The sequence below is a fragment of the Mixophyes fleayi genome, chromosome 1, assembly GCF_038048845.1.
Source record: "Mixophyes fleayi isolate aMixFle1 chromosome 1, aMixFle1.hap1, whole genome shotgun sequence".
NCBI classification, from domain to species: Eukaryota; Metazoa; Chordata; class Amphibia; order Anura; family Limnodynastidae; genus Mixophyes; species Mixophyes fleayi.
In genome coordinates this window covers 348,414,842-348,438,251 of record NC_134402.1, presented here as the reverse complement: position 1 = coordinate 348,438,251, position 23,410 = coordinate 348,414,842, and the positions used below count along the sequence as shown (strand labels likewise).

The following is a 23,410-nucleotide window of genomic DNA, read 5'->3' as shown; positions in this document are numbered from 1 at the left end:
GAAAAGAATAGGGTCCCTGAATTGAGAGTGACAAGCGGTCTCTCCTGACCGCTGTCACTCTTGGAGCCCCCCCGATAACCGGCGCTGCCACTACAGGCATAGAGCGCCGGTTATCGGAGACTACAAATGCCGGCGGCCATGTTGGATCTGTGGAGGAGCGAGGAGAAAGGGGCCATACCATGATCCCCCCTCATACATAGGAGGGGCATCGGGGTACAAACCGCTGCGGAGACCTCATTGAGGTCTCCACTACTCTGCCGCATACCTTTTTTTATTAAAAAAAAAACGGAGTAACGCTGTAACAGAGAGACAGCATTATCAGAGGGGGGGGCTAAGATATAGAGCTCCCCTGCTCTCCAGAGAGAAGTGGACTAGCCCGGTCTACTGGCGCCAAGGAGAAGCCCGGGAAAAGGACACAGATCAGAGGGAGCGGGCACCAGGACACTGCTGTTGGACTTCTCCCCTGTTTGGCCTATGGCTAAGTAGCTGAATTTTTTAAACACATATTACTGTATTTGCTGACTGCAAAGTGGGCTAGTAGGGGTTATATTGTAGTTCTCCTACTTGCCAAGATATCATATTGTTGTTTAACAAAATACAAGTACAACTTTTATGTCAGATTAGTTGATTACTTGTTTTTTTACCACTATTCTCTCTACAGTCTCTCTCTCAGCTAAATCTAACAATTTAAGTCTGTGTGTTTGGTGTGCCTTCCTTTGTAAAAATGACAGATAAAGGAAAGGGCCCTATGGCAAAGTATTTTACATGTTCAAGATGTAATGTAAAATTACCATGTGGGCAGAGAGACCCGTTGGCGCTCTGCTCTGTCTGCGAAACAGGGGTCCCACTTGCGCAAACCCAGCATATTCCAGCCCCACTGACGGAGGAACCGGCCTGGGTGGCCTACCTGACACAGTCTGTTTCCTCTTTAGCACAGATGGTTTCACAATCTACTCAGTTGCTATCTAGTGTGGCAGCCTCGGTGGCTAATAATGCTAGTACACCTTTGGGCCTCCCTGCTACCACAGGTTCTATTGGAACATTTATACCAGGACCTTCCTCATTGCTTACGGACCAGGCCCCTGTTCCCACAGGACCGGCATGGTCCGCAGCATTTATAAAAGGTTTGGATAAACTAAACCAGTTACTTGAATCTCCAAACATCCCGCCTGCTAAAAGGAAGCGGCCTAGATCCGCTAATACACTTATGGTCCTTTCAGAGGAGGAGGGGGAAATAAATTGTGATCCTGACCAGGTTCAACCTTTCGAACAGAAAGAGAACACTAAAAGCCAATTTATTGATGATTTGGTTTTAGCGGTGAGAGGAGCGTTGGACCTCCCAGAACCGGAGGATCCCACTCCTAGAGACATAAGTCTCTTTAAGAAGGCCAAAAGGAAGGCTATCCGTTTTCCCCCTTCTGTAGAACTCAGAGATATTGCAGAGGGAGCCTGGAAACAGCCTTATAGAAGGTTCTCTGTTCCCAGAAGGTTCTCTTCCCTGTATCCACTGCATTAGGAAGACGTGGCTCGCTGGGAGAGTATTCCTAAGTTGGATATTCCAGTAGCCCGTTTGGCCAGGCACACTTTACTACCAGTCCCAGGTTCAGCAACTCTGCAGGATGCCAATGATCGCAGAGTGGAATCCCAGCTGAAATCTATATTTGTGGCTGCGGGTTCTTCCTTTAGACCCACATTTGCTTCAGCATGGGTTGCCAGAGATATGGAAGCATGGGCAGACCAACTGGCAGAGGCCTTACAGGACTCTGATTTACTTCCCCTATCTTTGCATTTGAAAGAGGCATCAGGGTACCTTTTATGAGGCAGCACAGAACTCAGCGTCTGTGTCCTCCTCTATTCAGGCTGCATCTATTTCAGCAAGAAGAACGTTATGGCTGAAATCCTGGGAAGGAGATTCGGAATAAAAAAAGTCAGTTGAAACCATTCCCTTTTCAGCAGCAGGTTTGTTCGGCCCGGAATTGGATACTATGATTTCCCAGGCAACAGGGGGCAAAAGCACTTCTTTGCCGGTATTCTCAAGTAGGGGCTGGACTCCTCGGGTCAGCTCCTTTCGTCAGCCCTTTAGGGGGATCTCCTTGCCTAGAGGACAGTCATTTAGAGGTAGACAATCAAATGCTCGAGGCTCCTCTGTCAGGGGTAGTTCCTCGTTTGCAGCTAGGCGCCAGGCCTCCAAGACACAGGAGAAGCCTGCGTCCTGATGACCACTCTACTCTGCCGGAGGTGGCGCCAGTAGGGGGACGTCTGTCTCTGTTTCGGGAACAATGGGCAGCGTCATCCCAAGACCCTTGGATTCGGGGCATTATATCAAGGGGGTACATGATAGACCTGCTTGGTCCGGTACCACATCGTTTCTTTGTAACCCCGCTACCCCGAGATCCAACAAGAAGACAGGCAATACAGGCCTGTTTCGCCTCTCTTCTTTCGCAAAGAGTCATCTGCAGGGTCCCAGACAACCAGAAGGGACAGGGGTTATATTCAAATCTGTTTCTGGTCAAGAAGCCAGACGGGTCCTTTCGACCCATTTTAAACCTAAAGAACCTCAATGTGCACTAACGGGTGGACAGATTTCGGATGGAATCCCTGAGGTCGGTAATAAACTGCTTGATAAAGGATCAGTTTATGGCTTCCATAGACATAAAGGACGCATACCTCCACATTCCCATTTGGAGCGACCATCAGTCTCCTAGGATTCACAGTGGGGTCCTCCCACTATCAGTTTCGGGCCCTTCCCTTCGGCCTCTCCACAGCTCCGAGGGTCTTCACGAAGATCATGTCGGTCATGGCAGCGTGTCTTCACTTAAAGGGAGTTCAGGTCGTGCCTTATTTGGACGATCTGCTGATCAAATCCTCCTCAGAGATTTGCTTACGTCAGCACTTATCCCTCACCTTGGCAGTCCTCGAGAGCCATGGGTGGCTGATAAACTTAAAGAAATCCCAGATGGTTCCGTGTTAACGCATGGTCTTCCTGGAGCTTATCATGGATACCAGTTGGCAGAAGGTGTTCCTGCCTACGGAGAAGATCAGTTCAATCCGGGCTATAACATCTCAGGTCTTGTCCTCTCCCAACCCCTCAATTCATTTGTGCATGCGGCTGCTTGGGAAGATGGTGGCCTTCTTCGAAATGATCCCCTTCGGTCGGGCTCATTCTCGATGCTTCCAGTGGGATCTGTTACAGAAATGGTCAGGATCCCACATACGCTTGGATCTCCAGAGGATCTCGCTGTCTCCGGGGGCGAGAGAATCGCTCCAGTGGTGGCTGAATCAGGATCACATGTCGGTGGGCAGGTCTTTCGCTCCATGGTCATGGATCATAGCCACGACAGATGCCAGCCTGAGAGGTTGGGGGGCTGTAATCCTGCACCTCCGGCTCCAGGGACTTTGGTCGGTTCAGGAATCAGCCTTATCAATAAACGTGTTGGAGTTGAAGGCAATTCTTTTAGCCATTCGGGGGGCCCAGACCCTTCTTCAGGGCCACCCTGTCAGAGTTCAGTCCAACAATGCCACGGCTGTGGCATATCTCAACAGGCAGGGACTAACCAGGAGTGCAGCCGCAATGAATTGCAGCTCAGATTTTTGCTTGGGCAGAACAGTATGCTCCAGCAATCTCTGCAGTATTCATTCCGGGAATAAAGAATTGGGAGGCCGACTACCTAAGCCGAAATCAAATGATGCCGGGGGAGTGGTCACTCCATCCGTAAGTATTTCAGTCTCTAGTTCAGAGGTGGGGTCTTCCGGATATAGATCTCATGGCCTCCAGACACAACAAAAATGTTCACAGGTTTTGCGCAAGGGCAAGAGACCCCTTAGCGGTGGCAGTGGATGTAATGACGATGTAATGGAAATTCAGGTTGGGATACCTGTTTCCTCCGGTTCCCATGCTTCCTTGCGTGCTCAGACGAGTAAGGCAAGGCGGTCTGCCAGTAATTCTAGTAGCTCCCTGTCACTCACCGGACCGTGAGTGCCTCTTCCCGGACATTTAGGAACCGTGGCCGTCCTCCATCCTGAGGGTCTGCGCATGCGCAGCCCTTTCCTATACTTCAGTGTATGTCCCTTTAACTCAATTGGCAGATCAGGCTACACTCCCTATATTAAGCACCTGTGGTCAACACCACGTTGCCTGATCTTGGAGTCTCATTCCCCATGAGTCTCTGAAGGTGTTCCTGTGTTTCCTCGTGTATTCAGCGCTGCTGATTCCTGTGGTTTCCAAACCACTTCTACCTCTGTGGTTTCCAAACCACTTCTACTACTGTGGTTCCCATACCACTTCTACCATCAACTGTATCATCGTGACTGTGAGCTGATTCCTATCCGCTGCCTCCGTGCACTACAGTCTTCTATACCACTTCAACGCTATTATATTCCATTGTGACTGTTTGCTGATTCCTATCCGCTGCCTCCGTGCACTACAGTCTCCTATACCACTTCAACGCTATTATATTCCATTGTGACTGTTTGCTGATTCCTATCCGCTGCCTCCGTGCACTACAGTCTCCTATACCACTTCAACGCTATTATATTCCATAGTGACTGTTTGCTGATTCCTATCCGCTGCCTCCGTGCACTACAGCCTTCTCTCCTTATCCACTCACCTGTTCATCATCAAGTCTGTGAGCTGATTCCTAGCCGCTGCCTCCGTGCACTACAGTCTCCAGCTTGCAACTCGCCTGTGTTCATCATCGTGACTGTGAGCTGATTCCTATCCGCTGCCTCCGTGCACGACAGTCTCCAGCTTGCAACTCGCCTGTGTTCATCATCGTGACTGTGAGCCGATTCCTATCCGCTGCCTCCGTGCACTACAGCCTCCAGCTGGCAACTCGCCTGTGTTCATCATCGTGACTGTGAGCTGATTCCTATCCGCTGCCTCCGTGCACTACAGCCTCCAGCTGGCAACTCGCCTGTGTTCATCATCGTGACTGTGAGCTGATTTCTATCCGCTGCCTCCGTGCACTACAGTCTCCAGCTGGCAACTCGCCTGTGTTCATCATCGTGACTGCTAGCTGATTCCTATCCGCTGCTCCTGTGCACGTCAGCCTCATCTCATCTCTCCCGTGGGTCCGCAGAGTCCTGCTGCCGCTGCCAGTCCTATCGTCCATCTACTGCTGATCCGCTCTCCACGCCTTCCTGTTTCCCGCTGGTCTCTACCCTCCTGTCAGCATTGGATTCGTATCTCATCAGCTACTCCTCTGCTAGATCATCTCCATTCTCCTGGGTCCTCCATGAGTCCAGTTTCCATGTTTTACTGATTCCTGTGGATTCGTGTCCCTGTTGGTCTACTTACCTGTGCGCTGCACCTACTAGACTCCTGCCTCTTACATCCAGGGACTTCTCATCCTGTCGGCCTCCTGCCGCCCAGGTATCACTGCACTCCTATCTGACTGCCTTCTGAACCACGGTATGCATACTTCTCATTGACTGTGCTGGTGTATTGCATATCTTGCTGGACTGTGTTGGTTCTCCTCTGGAGTCTGCAATCCGCTGAGTCTTTTGCCATCATTGACTGTGTTACCTTGTGCTGGACTACTTCAGAGATTTCCTACATTTGCAGACCTGTTCAGTCATTTATATATATTGTGCATATTACTGTGGATCGTGTTTAATGTGCCCGTGTACATCCTGTGTTGCAGTCTCTTCCCGTACACCTCCTCACATATATATTCAGTGGTACAACTTGCTGAAGGCAGACCACTGATTCCTGTTCCGGTATCACCTGTTCCATTCCTCTCACATAGCAGTGGTACAACTTGCTACCGCAGACCACTGACTTCCCGGATACCTCCACTTGGATTCCATTCCTTCACTCAGACAGCGGTACCACTTGCTATCCGCAGACCGCTGACTCTCATCACCTCCTCGTTTCTGTTGGACATTCCTCCTCACTATAGCAGTGGTACAACTTGCTAACGCAGACCACTGACTACCTCCACTTGCCCTTGTCCATACAGTTCCTCGTGTTTTATTACCTCCATATTACCAGTGCTGCTAGTCATAGACTTTCCTGAGCATCTCATCATCTACTATTGCCTGTTCCGTGATCACCCTGCTACCAGAGCACACTATTACCATCTACATTGCTCTGGTAAGCTTACCACCTGGTGATCCCTGGGTAAAGACTCCTAGTGCCCGTGACACTCCCTCATGGCCACGCCGAGTGGGGTACGCAGACATAATCTCAATGGCGGTAGGACAAGGATTTCGTCTTCCGTCACGAGACGACCTTCTTCTTCAAGGTCCCTTCCGTCACCAGAATTTACCTCGGCTCAGTTTAACGGCATGGCTGTTGAAGCCAGCCTCTGGAGGGCTAGGGGTTTTTCCTCCAGTGTAGTGAACACTATGATGCGAGCTCAAAAGCCAGTTTCAGCTCGCATCTACCACCGGATTTGGCGAGCCTATATCAGATGGTGCGAAAATAGGACATGTCACACGTCTTCCTTTCGTCTCCCTTGGTTATTGGCTTTTCTTCAGGATGGGCTGGAAGCAGGGCTTCGTTTAGGTTCCCTAAAAGTTCAGGTATCAGCACTTTCAGTCTTTTTTCACCTGAAATTAGCGGATTTGCCAGATATCAAGACTTTTCTTCAGGGAGTCTTACATATTCAACCTCCCTATGTTCTGTTCTGCCTACAGAAATATGGAATCTTAACCTGGTACTGGACATGCTTAAAGGGCCTCCTTTTGAGCCTTTACTTGAGGCAGATTTTAGGTGTTTTTCTTTTGGCAATTGATTTGGCACGTAGGGTGTCAGAATTGGGAGCTCTGTCTTGCCGGGAACCATATGTGGTTTTTCATGAGGACAGAGTGGTTTTGAGAACACTCCCCTCTTTTGTTCCAAAAGTGGTGTCTTCCTTCCATTTGAACCAGGAAATTGTAGTTCCGGTTTTTTCATCTACTTTTCAGTCTGATCTGCAGTCTATGTAACAGTTAGATGTGGTTAGGGCTCTCCGTATTTATGTCAAAAGAACATCTCAAATTAGACGAACAGATTCCCTGTTTGTTCTCTATGATTCTAACAAAAGAGGCTGGCCAGCCTCTAAACAGTCCATTGCAAGATCGATTACGGCAACTATTAAGCAGGCTTACTTAAGAGCTAACTTTCCTGTGCCAGAGAGACTTACGGCCTATTCCACCAGATCGGTAGGGGCGTAATGGGGCTTCTGCTGACCAGCTTTGCAGGGCAGCCACCTGGTCTTCCTTTTACACTTTTGCCAAATTCTATCAATTTAATGTATTCGCTTCCGCAGATGCAAATTTCGGTCGTAGTGCTCTACTAGCGGGGCTTTCAGAGCGGTCCCACCCTTAGGGGGCTGCTTTAGAACGTCCTCATGGTAAGCAGTGTCCCCCAGACTGGATGAAAGGGGAGGGGTCTGTCAGCAGTGCTAAAGATTAACTAGCTAGGTGCCAACTCCCGTGCTCCCACCCACAACCCCATGGTAAGCAGTGTCCCCAGACGGAATCAGAGAAACGGATTTAACGTAAGTATATAAATCCTCTTATTTATATATCCCTTTTTAATTATAGACAGTGATCCACCTTTGTCAAAAATGTTTTTGTAAGAAATTAATTTTTGAAAATTACCTTTTTATTTTAGTTAATTCAGCCAATATTGTGGTGTTCTTATCTATAGTTAGACCTATTGCATCACCAAATTTATATGCATGTATATATCTGTTTGTGTGTGTATATACATATATGTGTGTGTGTGTGTGTGTGTGTGTGTGTGTGTGTGTGTGTGTGTGTGTGTGTAATAAATAAATATATATATATATATATATATATATATATATATATACACACACACACACTAACTGATATGTTAAAAGATGCTAACTGAAGTGCAACTAACAGGACAAGAGCTCCTTCATAACCACTTTTGCCAAACAGTCATTAGCCCATTCCTCAAGTTTAAATCCGGGGATGCAGATGTGGTTGAAGCTTGTCACCTTCTTTATTTCAGCTTGTGATTGTGATCCATGTCCTATCCATAGGTATTATAATAAGGAAAACAGTTTTTCTTTTCTGGACCTCCTTCCAAACCCTTTCGTCTTACAGGTTGCAAAGGCCAGGAATGCCTTTTACTTGATCATTCAAGTGCTGATTGCCAATGCAATTATATGACCTGCCTTATATCAGAGAGGGTCCGGGTGATTTTTTTATTTGAATCCATTCCATCAACTCAAAAGGGATTGTTCCTTACAGCCTGTGTGGATCTGAAGGCCCTCAAATCAATCTGGCCCTGAGAGCATAGATATTGCTTCTCAAGGACCAGGCAGTCAGGATCCATAAAGACCATTCCACTGCAGTGGCTTATCTGAACCATGAACCATCTTTAGTCATTTTGACCTATATAGCTAGGAGATTTTTACATCATTTTACTTTCCTTTATGTGGACGTCCCAAAGTTAAATGTATTCGTGTGGCAACTAAAACACAAGGGGGTTAAATGTATTAACCTGCGGGTTCTTCAACACCCGCGAGTTCAGCGTCTTTGGCGATTAAATTTAAAGCGGCGCTGCATTGTAAATGGAAACGTCCCTTTACAATGCAGCGCCGCTTTAAATTTAATCGCTGAACTTGCGGGTGTTGAAGAACCCGTAGGTTAATACATTTACCCCAAGGTCTCTTTATGGCTCCTGGACTAAAGGCAGGTCTCATGAATGGCCTGGCAGTTCAACGCTTTTCCGGTCTGTCTACTTGATTTCCCCAGACTCCACTGTATCCTCAGAAGGTCAGACAAGAAGGTGTGCAGATAGTGTTCATTGCTTCTAATTGGACCTGAAAGTTCAGCCGAAAATAAAGACCAAATTGATTACATTAGTTTCCTCCACTGCGGGCTCAACCTTGTTATGATAGGGCCCTGTAGAATTTGCTCTAAGTACATAACTCTTGAAGCCACCATTTTTAAGTGAAAGGGCCTTGACAATCCAGTTATTCAGACGGTTTTGTGGATACAGAAGCTTTTGCCTGTTTAGTTTTTTTTTGTCCATCATAGGGTTATAGAATCTTACAGTGTCTTATCACGCTCATTTCAAATAAGGTGCCCCCTTAATAGTTACTTTCTGGTAATCATGTGTAATTACTGGACAATAACCACCTACACTACAAAAATAATTAAGTCCAGGGATGGGGGATGAGAACACAAATCTCCCCCATCTTAGCTTCAAATAAATCTTGGCTTCCCTTTTTTGTAAGGGTTGAGTCTTGTCTTTTAAATGAAATGACCCTTTAGTAGTTATTATTTGGTGATCACTAGGTGAGAACACCTTATACTGTAGAAAATATTAAAGAGCCTAAGATGGGGAAGGAGCTTTGTAATGCTCAGATCTTTCCATACTGGCACATAGACACAGGTGCCTTTTTATTTGAAAATAAGTTCCATTCAAAGAATAATATTCTTAAAGTAATACACTACACGTTATATCTTACAACTATTATGTTACAATGATAGATTTTTGTATCACCTGAACTCACATTAAATAAAATATCTATGCAGTCCTACAGCAGGGTGGACACTGACCACACACATAAAAGGATTAAAAATGAAGACTTAAAAGTGCTTTCCTAATAAATGAGAAGGGCACACATCTGGAGAAGGGAATAAGATAATTTGAAAGGCTTCTTCTCAATCTCAGTGTAGTCCATTGTACAGTAGAGGAAGAGGTATGATGCTACCGTGACACTGTCTAGATCAGGCCAACCCTTTTAACTTGGTTATCACACAAGGAGGACACTTTCTACTGCAAGGCTAAAATGTGAAATCGAACAATCTACAATAGTTGATGGCCACAGTGGAGTTTAATGTACATGGGTCCACCATCATTCCACGAAATGACTTTAATGGTATTGCTACAAAGAGAGCAATGGCCAAGAGGGATGAATAATTTTCAAGTCACTTCTCTTTTTTACAACAAATACGGTTTACCATGTACCATTTAAATGTGAACGTATGACTATTAAATACAAAGAAATAGTACTTGGACCATTTTATAGTTAGATATTGTATCCATTAATACACAGGTATCCTATACATCCATTGTTTTTGTCATTTGCTTCTGCAATACTAATAGTATAGAATAGTGATGGGCAAACTACGGCCCGCGGGCCAGATCCGGCCTGACAATATTTTAAAAAATTTGTTTAAAATATGCATAAAATTATAAGGGCCGACTCTGTGTGTCAGAACCTTCATTTTTATGCCTTCCCAGCTATTTCCTCCATTGCACTTCATCCTCCTTTCTAAAAGGACACTTCGTATGTCAATCACTCAAACACCTGCCCTCCTACTAATGGCTGAAAGTCATGTGAGAAGAGATGGGCTGGGCCATATACTAAGGCGGATTTCGATTGGCTGCTGTGTTGTCAGTTAGTGGCTCACCAGAAAGACGGATCTGCAACAACCTGCTGAAATAAGTGCTGTGTCTGTACGATCGCTGCACTTATAGAGGTAACACTGCTATATAACACCCTCCTGTCCCATTCAAAAAATTTGTATTATATATTTCGATATTTGATTTTATTAATAAATTATATTGGTCCGCCTAAAGTTTTTCTTTTTTATTTGGCCCGCTCCTGAAAAAGTTTGCCCATCACTGGTATAGAACAAGGTAGGAAATGTTCAGTATATTCTATTCAGAATTGTCCTTACATATAATGGGATTTTCTTTTTACTAAGTCCCAAGCTGTCGGTTATTGTGGTGAAGAAACGGATTAATACAAGGTTCTTTGCTCATTTCGGTGGCAGACTCCAGAACCCACCTCCTGGGACAATTATTGATGTAGAAGTCACACGACCTGAATGGTATGTGCTTGTGCCTATTTTATTAGCTTGGCATGTGGCTCATTCTTTTTTTATACATTCAATTTTAAGGATGTTTTATGTATTGAAATGTTAACTGCAAACACATGTAAGCAATGTACAGGTGGCCTTTCTTCCCACCCAACATTAGTATATTTGATGTGCTTTGACCTTTCACATAGCACCTCTCTGTTTATTCAATTGTGAATTTAAAGAGAAACGCTAGTAATCCTATTACACTTTTGAGAACAGGGAAAAAAAACGCTGAATAAGCTTGCCATTATTCTATATACTATTATTATACACACATAGTAAGCGCTCCTACATAAAAAATGTACATGTAGTTGAAAAGATGCGGAGAGTCCATTGCCAAGATGAGAACTAATTTGTCTTCAAATTTCATGCTTTCAATTCTTTCAAACATTCCTTCATTTCACCTGTCCCTCTTGCCCTTCCACTGTTCTGAAACACCTCTCATGCCTCCCAAGTTTTCCCACCCCCTCCCTACAGCTAGTTGCAATTCAGCTGTAAAGGTACCTCCTTGTGTTCCACCTGAACCATGAGTATAATTTAGTCACTGAGTTGCTCTTCTGATTTACATAGCATAGCCTATTTTGACAAGATTACACAAAACCGTGGCCTAAATAAGAAAATCTGCACAGCTGTAGGACCGTATTTGCACTTCAGCAGAAAAACCTGTTAAGCTTCCTGTTTCTCTTTCCTGCTGAACCACAAGTACTGTGGTCTTGTGATTGGTCGCTGCAGACTAACTCTCAACAGGTTTGATTTGCACCACAAAACATGGTGATAGAGCCAAGTATAGGGGTCTTATGTAAAATAATAAAGTTACTTTGGTGTCTGTGTAAATTTCTGGACTCTGCCTTGGTGCCATACTTCACCACACAGTGTTTTATTCCTCACATCCAAACTCTACCTGTCGGATAGTTTCCGCCTTTGAAATACTGCTAACTATGCCTTTTTATTACCTAAGATGCATTCAGATTTATTTTCTATTCTATATTATAATGTCTTGACTACTTCAACCTCCGATCTGACATTTGTCTCGCTTATCTATCTCCACATCAATGCGTTCTAAAGTCTACAGCAAGATTGATCCTCCTATCTCGCCACTCGACTTCCGCTGTTGCATTTATATGGCAGTCACAGCACATTAGTTCAGCACTATGCGCTACCTCCCACAGTATCTAACTCTCTTATATAAAAGCCATTGAAATTATCTAGAAACTGGTGGTAAATGACACAGAAGTATTTAGGAGTGTCATGACACCAAAAACCAAGCTTCAAGAATCTTCTGTAGTACTATCTATAGTCATCTGATAGATCCAGTAAGATCAGCAGTCAGTTACCTCAACCAGGGGTTGGAAAAGAAGCCTTTTCCTCTGTCCTGCTCTGCACTGCACTATGGATCACTAGTTTTTCCCCATTCTCATTACTTTCCTCAGTCCACATTCATCATTCCACCGTGCACCTATTCAATTTACTTTCCTTTTTCTCCTACTCACTTTGACCTCATTTCTCTCCAAACTCCTCTTCTATCACCAGCATCCTATATCTCCTTTCACCATAGCTATTTCCCTCCTAATCTGGATCCATGATGTATTTAATATTCTGCACCCACCACACTCACTTAGATCTACACTAGATTCTCTCATCCAATTTGTACTTTCAATCCCTCCCACCTTATGCACATTATAATCATGGTCATCGTTTTATTTATAAGCCGTCACAGATTCCGAGGCAACGGACAATAATCTCAGTTATGACAAATACGAAGATAATAAATATAATGACAGATACACATAATTTGAATGAATACAATCAAGCTTAATAACACTTCCATGGATGGTCATAGCCTAGCAATAGTAGCAGGTGGTAGCGAAGGACTCGGTTTAAGACCGAACAACAAGGTTTTAAGAGGGATATAGCAGTGGGACACAAGGTGGACAGCTTACTTTTCAGTGGGACAGGGTAAAGAAAGACAGAAGGTGACAATGGAGCAGGAGTGAATGGATGAGGCATATGTGGTCGATGTGAGGGTTTAGGGGGTAGTGTAGGCAAGCATATGAGTTTTGAGGGACTGTTTTAAGGTTGGGAAAGAGGCTAGTAAGATGAGGAAAGGAGTTTCATAGGTGGGGTGATGCAGGTGAAGTCTAGGGAGTCCGGCGTGGGAATAGGAAATGAGGGAGGAAGATATCTAAAGTTCAGAGTGAAGTGGACAAGCTAGTGTGTATCATAGATATATGGAGTGGAAATATTAGTGAGGTCCTTATAGATGTGGGTGAGCAGTTTGAACTTATCTCTTGAGGCAACGGAGAGTCAGTGAAGGTATTTACAGACTGGTGTGTCGGGAGAGGAAGATAAGTCTATGTGCAGCATTCAGGATGGATTGAAGGGCCCGGCCAGTAAGAACTAGTGATCTTATCTGCCGTTTCTTGCTTATCTTAAGCAAATCCACTCTATGCATGCTCAGAAAAGGGAGATAAGAAGCAAAATCCACTGCGTAAGTGAAGAATTTCTTAAGTTAAGATGAAAATCCATCTTAACTTCACTCTTATCTCTCCGTTTCTTCTTAAAAATAAGCATCTTAACTTTTGCACAGGATAAGATCACTAATGAATCAGGCCTTAGGTTACTGTAGTCAAGGCGGGTAATAATTAGTGAGTAAACCATCATTTTAGTTACTTGGGTGAGAAAGGGATGTATTTTTGCAATGGTTCTATAGTGGAGGCAGCAGGATGGTGTGTAGAAATGGATGTGAGAGGTAAAGCTAAGTGCGCAGTCAAGCATGAGTACAAGGCAGGGAAGTGGGTAGCAGAGGAAAGAGCGATAATCCCTCCTTGAGTGTGTGTCCTCGAGAATATGTGATTGTATTGTCACCAGGCATAACATGAGCTTTACTGTCACTAGAGTGGTTGGAGCTGAGGTGCTCTCACCGCTTCCGGGACTCTCACACTTCTCACACTGTTTGTAGCCAGGATCATCTGCTTCAACGGGCCCCTAAGCCAGTTCGGGCTATTACAACAGTCTCCCACTGTTGGTGGCCCTTCGAAGGACTCTCTCTTAGCCACACTGCTATATCCAGAGACAGACAAGTTGTCATCCACCTTTTTTCATGCTGTCTGGATCACTGATTTCTTATTTTTTTGACCTACCTATTCTCATTCTAGGTTATTTGAACATTCACATTGACAGCTTCACTGTCTCTTCTGCCTCAAAACTTCTTTTGCCTACATACTCCTTTGGTCTGTCTCTGTGGATTTCATCTCTTGCACACTGTGCTGGACACTCCCTTAATTGTATCTTCTCCTGCTTGAGCTCCATTTATATTTTCTCCCAACATGGCCTTCCTGCTTTCCGACCACTGCTTTCTTTCCTTCAGCCTCGGCTTACCCCCCCATACCCACCACTCCTCATCTTCACTGTGCTGTCTTCATCTGGCTCCCTCTGTAAATTTCACACTCACTTCAGCCTTAGATAATAGCTTCAGCCATCACATACTGTCCACAGATCCAAGCCTCAACCATGGCATAGCAAGCACCTGTTATATGCAGAAGTGCTGCTGCACTACAGAGCCTCACTGGAGAAAATCATCTTGCTCTATAAATTCATTCTTTCATCCTTCAACACTACCTTTTTATATGCCAGGCAAGCATATTTCACTTCATATCCACGCAGTCTTATAAACCCAAATGCCTTCTTGCCACCTTTTCTTGTTTCTCTGCCCACCTGCATCACATCCCCTTTCTCTCTCGTAGCCTATGACTTTACCACATTCTTCAAAGACAAAATTGACTCCCCTTGACAAGATGTCTTCCAATGCAGAATCCGACACAGCACACCCACATTCTGCTTCTCCCATACTTCTTGCACAACTCTAGCTCGCTTCATCAAACTATCACCCTCCACTGGAACATTCACATCCTCATTGAAACACATTCTCATCTCGCCAATCCTGAAAAAGCCATCTCTTGACCCAGCATCTATTTCTCAAACTACTGCCCAATATCTCTCCTCCCCTTTGCCTTCAATCTACTTGACTAATTTTTGTACGCCTTACTCGCTTTCTATCCTCTAATTTCCTTTTTGGCTTTCTGCAGTCGGAACACCCATCCCCAACATTCCACTGGGATAACCCTCACAAAAGTGATAAGGGTAACTTCTCCATACTCATTCTCCAGACCTCTATGCTGCTTTTGATACTGTTGATCACCCTCTTCTCCAGCTCATCCTTGACTCCATTGGCCATTATAATACATTTTTTTCCTGATTTACTTCCTATATATTCAACACCCTTCAGTGTCCACCTCTGGCACACCCTTCTTTCCCACCATCTGTTTGGGTCCAAAAAAGCTCTGTTCTTTGCTTTCTGCTTTTCTAACTTTACACCCCTTCCCTTGATGAATTAATTAGCTCATCCATCCTCCATTACCACCATCTCATTTTGAATCTCAAAATACTCTCCCTCATGCCCTCTTAGATAGACCTCCTAGCCGTGACTTTTCTCTGAAAGGTTTTCTCAGCCCTCCTTTCTGTTCTGCTTCCCACTGGAATTACCTACCATGCATGATGAGACTCTCCTTCAAATCTCTAAATTCTCTCTGGAAACCTCTTTTTATTTCAGCTTCCTCAACACCCTCACAACTTTCCCAATCTCCAGTCCTTCCAGACATACTGGGTCTAAGTCATCAAGGAATACAATTTGCAGATTTTTCAAAACCGATGGAAGTTGCACGCACGTACACGCGTATTCAAGTACAGACAGATTTGAAGAGACGTTTCCAGTTGAATACAGTTCTAAATACACTACGTCTATTCGGCACTTGTCGTATGCAGACAGACACACTGCAAGATATGCACAATGCATATGTGCAATATAAAGTCTCATCAGAACACACAGAAGAAAAAATATTAAATACATTAACATTTGTCAATAATGTAATCATTAATAAAAATACAGAAGGGAGAGGAGCGAGCACAGGTCGCAACTACCACACTCCTCCTACTATGTTATATACTCTCTGCTTAATTTCTTACACTTCAGTGTACAATTTTAATTTAGCTCCATTACATTAGATTGATAACTGTAGAATACTGATTCTCCCTAGCATCATAGTATAGATCCACCTAGCGGTTACCTCTTTGTCCGATACTTCTGGTCCAGTGTCCTTTTAGGTGCCACTCCTTGTCTCTGTCACTCTTTGGGGGACACCAGGGACATTGGGGTATAGAGTAGGGACAGGGCGAACTGGAACTTTAACTTCTGTTAAACTAAGCCTTAGCTCCTCCCCCTTTGTACCCCACTTCCTGTCTAGGCTTCAGTCTAGTTTAAGTGCCCGGCAAACGGGTTGTGTGTGGGCTGCTTAGGCTGGTTTCTGTTTTTTTAAAACTTTATTTTACTTTTAAGAATCGGAGACTTGTGTCTCCTAGACCTGACAGCCGGCGACTCACTGAGCCGCATAGGCAGCTGTCAGTCAACGATATTCCTGGCTGCCAGCTTCTAAGTTTGGAGAGTGGTCAGTAACACTGCCTCTTCATTTTTCTCTGCCATTTTTTTTTTTTTAAGAAGAAACTAACTACAACAGCGCGCCGAGCAGCCGGAAAAGTGAAAGTACAGTGCACAGCAGAGGCGGCTGTGCGCTGTCTGGGGGGGGGGGGGGGGGATCGGAGGTGCCTCCTTTACCAGCCCCCCCCCCCTTCCTCTCCCAATGTTCAAAAACCCTCCTAGGAGTCGGACACAGTCACCGCAGGCTGTGTCCGTCCTCCGGTGCTCACAGCAACTAAGCTGCACACACTGCGTGAGGAGGGATGGCAGCAGGTAAGTGAAACCTTCTCCCAGCACAGTGCTGAGAGAGGGAAGTAGAAAATCGCAGTTTGTCCCTGAGCAGGCTGCTTCTTACTAGAAGCAGTCAAAAAAAAAAAAGGTTCTATTTTTAGCTCAGGAGACTGGGTCATGCTAGGGTCACTAACATAGTGAGCCCTGCTAGGCACTGAAAGTGCTGGGCCCTGGGGGAGTGGTGTTTTCCCGTTTTGCACTCCTCCGTGGTGGTTTCTCCCTCCTTAGTGTGCAGACACCAGAATAGACAGCCATTTTATAGCTTCAACTTCTCCCCTTTTCTGTCCTGATTCCTCTATGTTAAAGGGTTGGTGGTTGTTAATTTAAAAGAAAAATTCTTTTTTTTCTGTGGGGCTTTATTGGCTGTATTGCAGGCTCACTTTCTGTTCAGTTTTGTGTACTACTTGATATTTATATTTATATTATATTTATTTATGTATAGTCTGCTTCTTTTAAAAGCAGATTATGCAGAGGTGTTTCAATCACTTTTCCAAGTTGTAATCCACACCCTAGAGTCTCACTGTTGGATTCTCAATTTTAAGATGTCCAAGTTGATCCCATCCCAGGGATGATCTTTTTGGGTCTTTTATTCGACACCCGACTACGACAGGTATTCTTACCCCAGGACAAGATTCTAGCCTTGCAGAAGATGGTGAAATCTCTGTTGGCGGCAAGGAGGCCTTTGAAACTTTTCTCCATGAAAGTTCTGGGGAAGATGGTGTCGACTTTCGAGGCGATCCAGTTTGCTCAGTTTTATACACAGCAGTTCCAGTTGGAACTTCTGTTGCAATGGAACATATCCCATCTGAATCTGGCGGCCCAGGTATTCCTTCGGTCTCCGCAGACGTGTCATTCTCTTTTTTGGTGGGTACACAAACAGAATCTCGCCAGGGGACGCAGAATCTCAATTTGGAATTGGACTTTGATCACAACGGATGCCAGCCTTCGAGGTTGGGGGGCTGTCTGTCTCCACACTTTGTTTCAGGGGCTTTGGGCTCAAGGAATCCAAGCTTTCAATAAATGTCTTAGAACTGCGAGTAGTGTTTCATGCTCTTATGAGTGTGCAACACTTGCTGCAGGGAAGGCCAGTGAAGATTCAGTCAGACAATGTCACAGCAGTGGCATATCTCAATCATCAGGGCGGCACCAAGAGACCTTTAGCCATGCGGGAAACACACAAGATATTTCAGTGGCTCGAGGTTCACGTCCAGTACTCATGGCCATTTTTTATTCCCGAAATAGAAGATTAGAAAGCAGATTTTCTAAGCAGGCAGACTCTGCACTCGGGAGAATGGTCCCTCAATATGAAGGTATTTCAGCAGTTAGTGAAACGGTGGGGTCAGCTGAATGTCGACATGATGGCATTCTTCTAATAGCGCCGAATTGGCTGAGGAGGGCCTGGTACACAGACGTACTCTCCATGGCAGAAGCTCGGACGTGGCAGTTGCGTCTACGCCCAGACCGATTAACTCAAGGTCCCTTTTGTTATCCAGGTTTAAATCGTCTGGCTTTAACGGCGTGGCTGTTGAAGCCATGATCCTAAGAGCTAAGGGTATTTCCGAACGTGTGGTGCAAATCATGCTTTGTGCTCGGAAACCAGTCTCTGCAATAATGTATCATCAAGTCTGGAAAACATTTATTGGCTGGTGGGAAAAGACGGGATATCCTACTTCTTCTTTTCGCTTGGCCAGGTTACTTAGGTTCTTGCAGGACGGGTTGGATGCAGGTTTGCGTATTGGTTCTCTTAAAAGGTCAGGTGTCAGATCTTTCGGTTTTCTTTCAAAGAAAACTTGCTGTCATACCTGATGTGCAAGCTTTCATTCAGGGCGTTCTCCATGTATAACCTCCATATGTTCGTCTAGTACCACCATGGGATTTGAATTTAGTGTTGAATGCTTTACAGCATCCACCTTTTGAACCTCTGAATACAGTGGATTTCAAATTTCTAACCTGGAAAATGTTTTTTTTTTTCTTTTTGGCCATTTCTTCAGCACGTAGAGTTTCAGAGCTTGCTGCTTTATCTTGCAAGTCTCCTCTTCTTGTTTTTCATAAAGACAGGGCAGTTCTCCGAATTAAGCACTCTTTCCTTCCTAAAGTCATGTCTAGATTTCATCTAAATCAAGACATTGTCATTCCTGTTCTGACTAATACTATTTGTTATCTCAATGTTGTCCGAGCCTTGCGCATTTATGTCAAAAGGTCTCAGAAACTGCACAAGACTGAGGATCTTTTGATTCTCTATGATGCTCACAAGAGAGGCTTGCCAGCTTCTATAGTAACTATTGCTAGGTGGATTTCGGCTGTTATCTGTCAGGCTTATAGTAGGGCTGGGGAGCCTGTCCCAGATAATCTCCGGGCACACTCTACAAGGTCTGTAAGTGCTTCCTGGGCGGCCTGTCACGGTGCCTCCAGTGAACAGCTGTGTAAAGCGGCCACGTGGTCGTCTGTACACACATTCACTAACTTTTACAAGTTTAATGTGTTTGCATCCAGAGATGCAAGATTTGGAAGAAAGGTGCTTTGTTGCATTTCTTCTGAGCGTTCCCTTCCGTAGGGCAGCTTTGGGATGTCCCTGGTGTCCCCCAAAGGATGACACAGAAAATTGGATTTTTATACTTGCGTAAAATCCGTTTCTCTAAGTCCATTGGGGGACACCGGGCGCCCTTAACGCTCTGGTTTCTCCTAATGTTTGACATGTTGTCTTGTTGTTAAGAGAATGTTGTGGTTTGTTAATTTTATTCTCTCTTCCTGTTTTCTCTCTATCTCCGCTTTCTGTGGGCTTGGTTAAACATAGACTGAAGCCTAGACAGGAAGTGGGGTATAGAGTGGGAGGAGCTAGGGCTTAGTTTAACAGAAGTTAAAGTGCCAGTTCGCCCTGCCTACTCTATACCCCAATGTCCCCGGTGTCCCCCCAATGGACTAAGAGAAACTGTTTTTACGTAAGTATAGAAATCCAATTTTTGCTATCTGCTTTGGCTTGTGGAGACCATGACTAATGTGTGATTATTCATTCCTCTCCTAATTACTACTGTATATGGAATGCTTGTATTCTGGGGAGTGAGGCTCACAGTTTTCATACTTCACTGTTTCATTGTCCATGCTTGTTCACCTTTTCTGTTTTTTGTTTTGTTTTTTTCTGGTAGAGCGGTGTTTGCATTCGCACAAAGCTCTTTTGTGGGCAGAAGGGGGTCTCGGTTTCCCTTGCACTTGAAGATTTTTTTTCCGGCTTTTGTCTTAGTCTCTTTTTTTTTTTTTTCTTTGCACCTTCTGGTTGTGGTCCAGGCTCTCGGATGCAATGTGGACCAAAATATTTTTTCCTTTGGTATAAGCATGGATGGCAGGCATATAAGCCCTCTACTGTTGTTAGGTAACATTCACTGTTTGTATGGCTTACATTGAGAGGCTAGTCCTGTGTTGGTTGGATTGAGTTCTCATTTACAAAGGGCAGTTGGTGCTTCCTGGGATGCGTGTATGGTTGCTTTGGTCGAACAGCTGTACTGGGCCGCTAAGTTCTTCTCTGTCCACACCGTATACAGATTTTGCCGATTGGAAGGTTTTGCATTCCAGGATGCAAGCTTTGGGCATATGGTCTTGTGCGCAGTTTGTTCAGAGCAAACCCTCCCTTAGGGGCAGCTTTGGAATGTCTCCATGGTCGCAGTGTCCCCCAATGCCAGACTCATTGTGAAACCTATTTCTCTGAGTCTGTTGAAGGACACTGCGCTTCCTCCCCTTTCTTCGCCTGTTTGTTTATGTTCTAGGTGTTCTGTTGTTACGCCTAGGTGGGCCCTCTCTTCTGGCCTGTGTTATAAAACTGTAGATGACTCCAGTTAGGTGTGGCATAGTAGGGAAGGAGCTATCCTTCCACAATTTAAGATTTAAAGTGCCTAAGCTCCAATTCCACCTACTATTCCCCATTGTTGCAGTGACTCTCATTGGACACAGAGAAAGGGACTTATTTATCCTTAAATTAAATAGACTATTTGTTCCCTGTATTTAACTATTGTGAACAACTCTTCAAATGTCTCCTCACAAAAAACACAGACAGAAATAGTATTTTACAGCAATCCTGCTAAGTAAATCGAAAAGTAGAATTAAAATTAAGTGTTCTAAAACAATTTGGAGGTTCATTCTGTAAACGTGAGAAAATATTCCTACTTGGCAGTTCCTAGCTTCACAGTATTTTTTAATGTTTTTATTTTTAGCATGTTTTCTCTTTTCACAAATATTCATTAGACAAACTTAAACAATTATATGTATGCTTTTCTACTCAAAATCCGAAATATATTACCATTTAAAGATTCTACATTTCGAAAATGTTTTAAGTATTGCAATCGGTTTCCTTGGGGAACTATTGGGACCAGCTTTTTTTTTCTGCATACACATGCAGCAAGTTAGATCTAAAATTGTCTAATTCGCAATCTAAATCACATCACGTTTGGTCCACTTTAGTTGTCAGTAGCTTCTATTTACACTTTTCATCACTTTGGAAAATAAAAATTCATGGCAAGTCTACTTTCTCTTGCCTGATGGTGACACATCACTTGAATCCATATGTAAAAATATTTTACTAAATTATTGTGTGTTTTTTCTTTCTGCTTTAGGTATGACTTCTTCATAATTAGTCAGTCTGTGAGACAAGGGACGGTGTCTCCCACTCACTACAATGTTGTTTATGACAGCGCAGCTTTGAAGCCAGATTATATGCAGAGACTGACATACAAACTCTGTCATCTTTACTATAATTGGCCTGTGAGTATCTTTATTTCATCTTTACACACTTTTAATGCACAATGGATTTTTGAATTTTGACGTTCCACATTTTTTCTTTTTCTTTTTTAAGGGAGTTATTCGAGTGCCTGCGCCTTGCCAGTATGCCCATAAACTAGCATTTTTGGTGGGCCAAAGTGTCCACAGAGAACCACATCTATCACTTGCGGACCGCCTTTACTACCTTTAGGCTCCAAGAAACCAACATGCATGTTAACTGTTTGGCCAATGTTGTTATGCTCTCAAGTTTGTTGCTATAGTTGGCCAGAAATAATTTGAAAAGCCCAGACACTGCATATAAGTTGCTACAAGGAATAAAGTGAATTTCTAAGTTGTTGAGTATTGCCAACGCACATAGGTTGAATTTTGAGTTCCAAATTGTTTTTTTTTTCTCTTCCTTTTCTGTATGTCATGTTAAATTTACCATTGCTGTCTTTAGGATTCTAATATGAGTTTCTCTACACAGACACATGAGCCACTAATACCTTTTATTTGTTAGATACTGAATTTTTTGCTTTCTAGTACATTTACAGTGGGGTCAATTTTCTCTATTCATTTGATTGCTAAAATGGGCACTATTTAATACTGTATTTTAATTAAGACAAAACATTTCAGAAGTTCAGAACTGCTTGTTAAGTCCTGCTTTAAAGATTCTAAAATACATTTTGTTGCAATTTATGTAAGATGCAGTTATTCCTGTAAAAGGTAGACTATTTGTGATGTCATCCATATACTTTTCATGTCGAGTTTGCTGACTATTACAATTGCAGTCTGCAATAAAGATCAAGAGATACAGATTGAAAAAAGATCTGCATCCTGCCCTATATAAACACAAGTTTTTGAATATTTGTACCTTTAAAAGGAACTTAATCTAATAGAATCCCTTATCTGAGTTGTGCCGGTTTAAATAAACAGGGCATCCTTAGGGGTCAAAGGTACTTACTTTTTGGTTGATCATGACTTTGCTATACGGAGGAGTTATCCTTCAAATATAATGAAAAGTGTTGTGGTACATCATATGAAGAACCTGCAGATCTCAAGCGGGAAAAAAAAATGTTTTTTGAAGCATAGTTGCCATTTGTTAAAAATCATTTGTGATTTGTTTGATTGACCTTCACTGCAGTAGTGTGTAATCATTTAATGTTATTTCCGGCTTAAAGCTTACAAACTTTACTTAAATTTTAGAATTAAAGTTGGTTCTTTACAACACTTGTGTGGACTTTAATCATATTCATTTTTAATACCATGTATGGGTGGATTTAAGTTTGTTATAGTTATGTGAATTGCCAAACTGTGCAGGTCCTTTTGTTTGGTAGTAGGGCTTAATGGTAATATTACATGGGCCTCATGCATTGAGACCTGGCAGTTAAAGCATTTGGTTGATTGTTTTCTTGTACCAAAGCAATCATGACAGATACAAACCGACAGATATAGGCTTATTGTAATCTTCCAAAATCAAACTTCCATCCATAACTTACATGAATAACTATAGAACAGCTAGGCAGTCATTTAAAGCTGTAGAATACTAAAAAGGAAAATTTGGTTGTTTACATCTAGTGTTGTAATTTATTGCCAGGATTTAAAAATAAATTAATAAACAATCCTTTAAATCTGGCATTTGGTGTATACGTTATTAAGGGAAAATATGACATTGAGGGGTAGACTTACTGAAAAGTAAAAGCAGAGGTGATGTCCATAGCATGTAATCATATTCTAGCTATCATTTATCTAGTCTACCTGTGACTCTCCAGGTGTTGTTAAACTACATGCGCTTCCAGCTATCTACTGGCAAAGTATACTGGTGCTTGTGGTTTCACAACACCTAGAGAACTACAGGTTGGGAAGGCCTGGTCTAATACAATCTAGACAGAAAAGGTTTAGTGCAGTGTTTTAAAGTCATTAATAGAAATGTTTATGTGCTGGAATCCATCTTCTTCCGTATAAACAGTTCATAAAAATGCAGCTGTTTCTATTATATTTCAAGCT

General features: G+C 43.5%; 1 protein-coding gene across 1 annotated transcript in view; it reads left to right on the top strand.

The window, feature by feature from the left end:
* Positions 1–22,631, top strand: part of PIWIL1 (piwi like RNA-mediated gene silencing 1) — a 240,637-nt gene extending 218,006 nt beyond the window's left edge. The window contains exons 19-21 of the mRNA XM_075176746.1: positions 10,681–10,806; positions 21,259–21,406; positions 21,498–22,631. Coding sequence (XP_075032847.1) covers positions 10,681–10,806; positions 21,259–21,406; positions 21,498–21,614 — 391 coding nt within the window. The 3' untranslated portion in view covers positions 21,615–22,631. The remainder of the gene's footprint in view (positions 1–10,680; positions 10,807–21,258; positions 21,407–21,497) is intronic.
* Positions 22,632–23,410: the final 779 nt, after the last annotated feature.